This window comes from Lathyrus oleraceus, chromosome 4 (genome assembly GCF_024323335.1).
Source record: "Lathyrus oleraceus cultivar Zhongwan6 chromosome 4, CAAS_Psat_ZW6_1.0, whole genome shotgun sequence".
Lineage (NCBI taxonomy): Eukaryota > Viridiplantae > Streptophyta > Magnoliopsida > Fabales > Fabaceae > Lathyrus > Lathyrus oleraceus.
Window position 1 is genome coordinate 146,948,115 of NC_066582.1, and position 6,586 is coordinate 146,954,700.

Sequence of the window (6,586 nt, forward strand, 5' to 3'; positions counted from 1 at the left end):
ATAGTGACTGAGGAAGCTTATGAGTCCAACATCCATTCCAACACTATCTCTAATCATCTATTAATTTATGAACATTCGAGAAAGTTGGGCAATATTAAGACCATATAAAGTTGAAAAGTGCAAACACGGGTCAAAAAAATCACCCGTAATTGGATTTGGAAAAATACTATGGATTCTTACTCCCACATTATCATTAATGGTGTTTGCAAAAAAGTGGATTACTGGTTAAAATGTTGTTGCTTTTGGTTTTCTTGTGTCTTAGCTTGTGAACAATCTATGCATATGTCTCTTATGATCATGTAGTATTTTCTCTTTAAAGTGCTTCTAAGCTATGTATGTAGTATGTTCCATTTCACTTATTTCACAATATCTGTCATGCTTGTTGGTTTGACTATTAATGATACTGAATTTTTCTATACAAAAATTATAAAGTTTATTATTCAATTTAAAGTAAGAATCGTTCCAATTATTTATCTAAAATTTTACATAAATTTAAAATTATTCAACATTTATCGAGATTCATAAAGATTAAAGTCTTTTTGTGTTATTATTAAACTTCACTAATCTTTATAAATCTCAATAGTTTATGGAGTGGTTTTAAATTTTTGTAAAATTTTATATACATTATTTATATGATATACATTTTCAACTAAAAAATAGATTTTATAAAATTTAACAAAGTGTAAAGTTGGTGTTAGTTGAAAATATACATGTTTAAGAAACCACACATCACTTAGTTTTGTAAAGAAACAAGGAGTGCAATGTTATATAATAAATTCAAGTCCTTCATTACAAAACACATAAATTAAAAAAACTTTAAGTTTAGGTTTTATTTTTATTTATTTTTCTCTTATACTCTTGTGATAGAGTGTTGTGAAGGATTACTAAATATTTTATTTTTAGAGAATGTGGGTGTATTAGGGCATTGATGTGGTTGAAGGTAGACTATGTATTGTAACAATTTTTTCATAATATTATTATCTAGTTGTCATTTGATAATGGTCGTGATTTTTTCTCCGATTTTGGAGTTTTCATGTTAAATTATTGTGTTGTTATTGTGTCGTGGTTTTTTCTCCGATTTTGGAGTTTACACATTAAATTGTTGTGTTCTTCTTTTTCTTTATGCATTATTTTTTCCTAACATTTTATACAGAGTTTTGTTTGGTGTGGTAAATTTTCTAATATGCTATGTGGTTGCAGTTTTATCTAATTTTCCATAACATAAAAGAAAATTTATACTCTGTGTTAGTTATGATTTTTTTTCGCTGCAGTAAAGGTGTTAACCGTGATGTCAAGTTTTTCAAGTGTGGTGAGATATGACTTAGAAATTTGATGGAAGAAATAAATTTGACTTGGTGAAAATTTAAGTCAAAGATGTTGTGATACAATTAAGATTACACAAGACATTGAAAGAAAACATTTCCAACATGAACAACGAGAAGTGGGAGGAATTAGATTTGAGAGTTTAATCTGCATATCTTTGCCTAATAATATTCTTGCGAATGTTCTTAGCACATCATCATCCAAAGAGCTTTGAGAGAAACTAGAAGGGCTATATCAAGAAAGGGTATTTTAAGCCAATTATTGTTGAAAGATCGGTTTTATAGCTTGATTATGGATAAAAATACAAAAGTATCTGATCACCCAAGTATTCCCAATGCTATTGTCTATGAATTAGAATCTATTAAAGTCAAGGTTGATGTGAATATAAAGCATATTAAACATGTTTTAATATATGATAAATGATTTTTGAATTTTGAAGTTGCTAGTAAAAGTACTTTTAAAGAAAGAAGATTGAAGGTTGAGAGAAATACTTTGTCGAACTCAATGTTGATTACTAGAGGAATGCCTTATATGAATAAAAATAATGAAATGGATTTGAGATATTGAAAATATGAAAAGTTTGAAAATGTAAAGTATAAGTGATGTGATGGGTTAGCATTAGAGAAGTGCTCTTATTCAAATGCTAGCAATGTCCCCTTATTATGGTAGATGATGCTCTTTTCTAAAAATTGAGAAGTGGTTCCCATAGCATTTTTGCTGTCATGGAAAATGACGAGTTATTACTATCGAATAAACACATGGGCATTTATGCAAAGTGTGTTGTGGGATTATGTCGGTGGTTGAAGAGCTTCCCGTCAACAAAAAAATTGTGCCATAAGTTCTCAACCTGGTTTTTAATATGTGGAAATTCTTGAAGTGATTTATTTTAAGTGAAGTATATTATTCTTTCGGTAAAGTATACTAGTTTTTTTAACAAAGATTGTCGGTGAAGACAATGTGAAATTTTTGAAGTGATGTAGCTTCAAAACAATATTCTTAATGGTGAAGTATGATAGTTCTTTTGAACTATGTTTGTCGGTAAAGACAATGGAAGTCGATGTATTATTTTCAATTAAGGTTGAGATTATTGATGTTGGTTGAAAATATACATATTAAAAAAGTTTTACATTGTTTAGTTTTGTAAAAGAAAAGAGAGTTCAAGACTATAATGGATTCAAGTTCTTCGTTACAAAACTGACAAATCAAAATCACTTTAACCATGTATTTGATTTTTTTTCTCTTATACTTTTGCGTTAGAGTAAAGATCGATAAATTCGATAGTAAGGAGCGTAAACGAGATGGAGAGAAGACAAATAATTAGAGGAAGATATTTCTGTTAGAGTGTTGTGAATAATAATTAAATATTTATTTTATAAAATATAGGTGTATTGAAGAATTTGGGTGATCGAGAATAGTCTACATATTTTAATAATTTTTATATAATTTTTTTAAAAATATTTACAACGATTGTGGTTAATTTTTCATATTAATTTTCGTGTTGTCATGTATTCCTCTTTTTTTCTATACATTAGTTTTTTTCTTTCTTTCTAACATGTAACATTATTCAAATGTTAAATGCATATATAGTTTGATCTCTATATACATTTAGTTACTTTACTTTATAAGAGAATAGGTAGAAGTATATAAAAACAGAATTCTTCGTTGTCAATCACATTTATTTTATTGATATATTAGTATTTTGATCCGCATATACTTTATCATATCATAATAACTCTGACCGATTCTTGGACAAAAATAAAACGGGTCCTCCTCCTTTTACTCCAAGACTTCATTCTTTTCAAACATAGATAACTTTTGCTAAAAATCCAGAAATTTATGTTCTTATATTTAGTACTAATATATTGAAATAAATTACAACAGTTTCTTAGGGGAAAAAAAGTTCAGTTAGAAATAGTTCTCCAAGTTCCACCGCATCCATCCAAACACTGAAAAAGAAACTAACTGTTCAGTCCTATTGGCTTCTTTAATCATTAACCGTTTCTGACTCCTTTAAAATCATTGCTTTCATGCTTCACGCTTAAAACAACAACATGAACTCAACAAACAAGCCAATACAAACACAAAACAACTCAATAATGAAGAAAGAGAATAATAGCCCTTTTATTTGTATATTTTTTTTAGTTATTAAAAAAAAAACTAGCAGTAACAAAATAACATAAGCAAAGAGTTAAAATAGAATTGCAGAACTTTAGTACTTTTAAAGGCAAATTTATAGGTCCACACAGAAAACCAAATCTGAAATTCCCATTGCAAAAGTATGAAGAATTCTAGTACTATCAATCAAGTAAGAACCATGTTGGAGAAACTTCAACTGTTTTTTTTTTACTACCAATTCATGATGTAACTGAATTACACATAGCAGAGCAGTTGGTGAAAATCATAACTAACACTCATCTACCATTATAGAATCAAAAAGCATTTGATCTATGAATTAAAACTATTTTACCCAATTCCAACAAATTAAGAAGTACTAGTACTAATAATTAACCAATATTAAATAGCCACACAATTAGGCTTCTGAAACGACGCTAAGATCGTCTTCTTCTTCGAGCGGAGCTGGTAAATTGAGATCTATGAAACTCTCTTTGAATCTAGCCGGAAGATTAACATTAACATTAACATTGGCTGCCGAGTTAGACGAGGAAGGAATCAAATGAGATCTCTTGTGACCACCGAGTGCTTGACCGGAACCAAACACCTTGAAACAAAACGGACATTTGAAAATCTTGTCATAGTTACTGTTACCATTTGACGCTTCATGGCGACAACAAACACTTCTATGACTTCCCAATGCTCTTGAAGACCGGAACATTTTCCTACAGTTTTCACATAAATGCTTTCCTCGAACTCGTTTCAACAACTTCGCCTCCGGTATTTTCTCCACCGATCCCTCTTCTTCTTGTTGTTCCACCGCATTGTTGATGTTGCTGTTCCTCCTGCTCCATTTGTCTCTTGACAGCATCATGAGACACATAGCAACGTCTTCTTCAGGAGAAGTATCAGAAACTGAACTCACAGGTTCAACAGGTTCAACAGGTTCAACAGGTTCAGTATCATTGAATGTTGACAGAGTTGTTCTCACAGTGAAACTCATCTTCGGTTTCTTCAATTCAAAATTCCCGTTGTTGTTGTTGCTGCTGCTGAGTTTTCTGGTCCGTTTGGATCGTTGTTGACGAGTCGGATTGTTCTTCGACTCAGTCTCACTTTCTCTATCTTGAACAATAACAGACTCAGTTTGGTCATGTTTCAAAGAAAATCCAGGATCTGCAGTTTTCAGACTCTTCCTTGGATTCTCTCTCAAACCATAACCAATCCATATTTTTCCTTGTTCTTGTTCTTGTTCTGATTCTGATGAAGAGCTTGAGAACAAAAGAGTTTGTTGTTTCTGAGACCTAGCTATGGCAAGATGAGCCTTCATGTGTCCACCAAGTGCTCTTCCATTGCTAAAAGTCCTTGAACATAGCTTGCATTTGTGTCTTTCCATTATCACCAACTTCAACAATTTTACTTTCTCTTACTTATTCTCTCTCTTTTTCTCTCTCAACAAACAAACATATTAGTAGTAAGTTTTAAGGCCAAAAAATGACAACTTAAAAGGAGTAGGTAACAAGCATTCCTCCACCAAAAGACACACACCACCCCATAAATTATCTTTTTATTATAATACTATTATATATACAACAAATAAAAATAATATTAAAAAATAGATTCTCAACCGTCAAATAGTAAATACAAAAAGATCTCATCCATTCAAATTTTAAAAGAAATTATATTTTTTATTTTATGTACCGAATTTTAAAATGAGTGGTGTAAACACATAATGTAACAGTGACATTAATTATAGAGCGGCAAAAATTTAGAAAGTGTGATCTTGAACAGAAAAAGAGCTATAAGTAACATGCAAACCTTGCTGCTCAAATGGAATAACCTTTTTCTATTTATTGCTTTCTGGCTTCTCTTAACTGGCAATGCAAAATTAAAATTTATATACTTTTTCATTTTTTTTGTGTGGGATTTGTATATATCTGAATTACCCTATATTGGGCAAAATTCACATATACGCCTTTGCTTGAAAGATAAAATAATTACTTAAAAAACTGAATATGGGACCATGGAATATATTCATTGAAATTGGAATACAAGAGTGATAATAGATGATTATTTTGTTGTGATGTGCAACTCACTAATTGTGAATGATTGTTTGTTTTATTAGATTTTGATTTCGAATTGTAAAGAAAATGGTGAGAATTATTATTCATTATAGAAATTTTAGATAATTTGGGGATCAGAAATATTCTTACATTACGAGAGCAAGTTGCTGATAATTACAACAAGACTTTTTGTTGTTGAAATAATTAGAATAAGACTTTATTAGTAATTGGTAGTAAGTAAAAAATGAAGGGGACAAAAGTTATGATTTATGGATGTAAATAATAAAGACTATTACCAAAATAAAAGTTGAAACAGAGGTACTATGGTTTGAACAAATGGGACAAACCTTAGAGGTGGTTGTATAATTTGAGTGGAGAATTCACCAAAAGGAAAAAATTAGATGGTGGTGAATAATCAAATACTTGTTACGTGCAAAGGAAGACTAATGTAAGTTATTAGTCAAACAATTAAAAGAGATTTAAACTCTAGAGTGTTTTGCTAGCATTCATCATAAAAAATTTAACCTATATGGGTGCATTAAAAAAAATGGAGGAGTTGATTTAATAATGGTTTATAGAATAGAACAAAAAAAGTAATTTTTGTCTCTCACTATATTATGAAATAACTTATTTTTGTCTCTCAGTAAATTATGAAACAACTTTTTATTCCTAATATAGTTAAAACAATTCAATCGGTAGCTATATAAGAACATCAGTTGCAATGGAACATGTTCGAACACACAACATCTCGCTTGTTTATCTTTAATAAGATAGACTTTAACCACTAGACTACTTAACAATAAAAATATATTTTATTATATATTAAAAATAGGGATTAATTACTATACACTGTCGGTGTAAAAAGATTTACACTGTCGATTCATCACCATCATCCGTTTGTATTACTTTATAGGTTTTTAAAATAAAAGTCAAACTTATTTCAATATCCAACGCATAGGATTAACTGACGGTGTGAAATCCTTTTACACTGTCAGAGTATTTCAATTAAATCCTTAAAAATATATTATTTCTCTCATCTATTAATACTTACAATACAAAAATACAAAAATACGATTTTGTGCCTTGTACAA

General features: G+C 29.8%; 1 protein-coding gene across 1 annotated transcript; it reads right to left on the bottom strand.

The window, feature by feature from the left end:
* Positions 1-3,640: 3,640 nt before the first annotated feature.
* On the bottom strand, positions 3,641-5,299 carry LOC127074184 (zinc finger protein ZAT9). Its single transcript, XM_051015479.1, has one exon. The coding sequence runs from the start codon at positions 4,826-4,828 to the stop codon at positions 3,854-3,856; it is 975 nt and encodes a 324-aa protein (XP_050871436.1). The 5' UTR covers positions 4,829-5,299; the 3' UTR covers positions 3,641-3,853.
* Positions 5,300-6,586: the final 1,287 nt, after the last annotated feature.

What these genes read in the sequence shown, in the direction of transcription:
- LOC127074184 (XM_051015479.1), bottom strand. Translation starts at nt 4,828, where the DNA reads ATGGAAAGACACAAATGCAAGCTATGTTCAAGGACTTTTAGCAATGGA.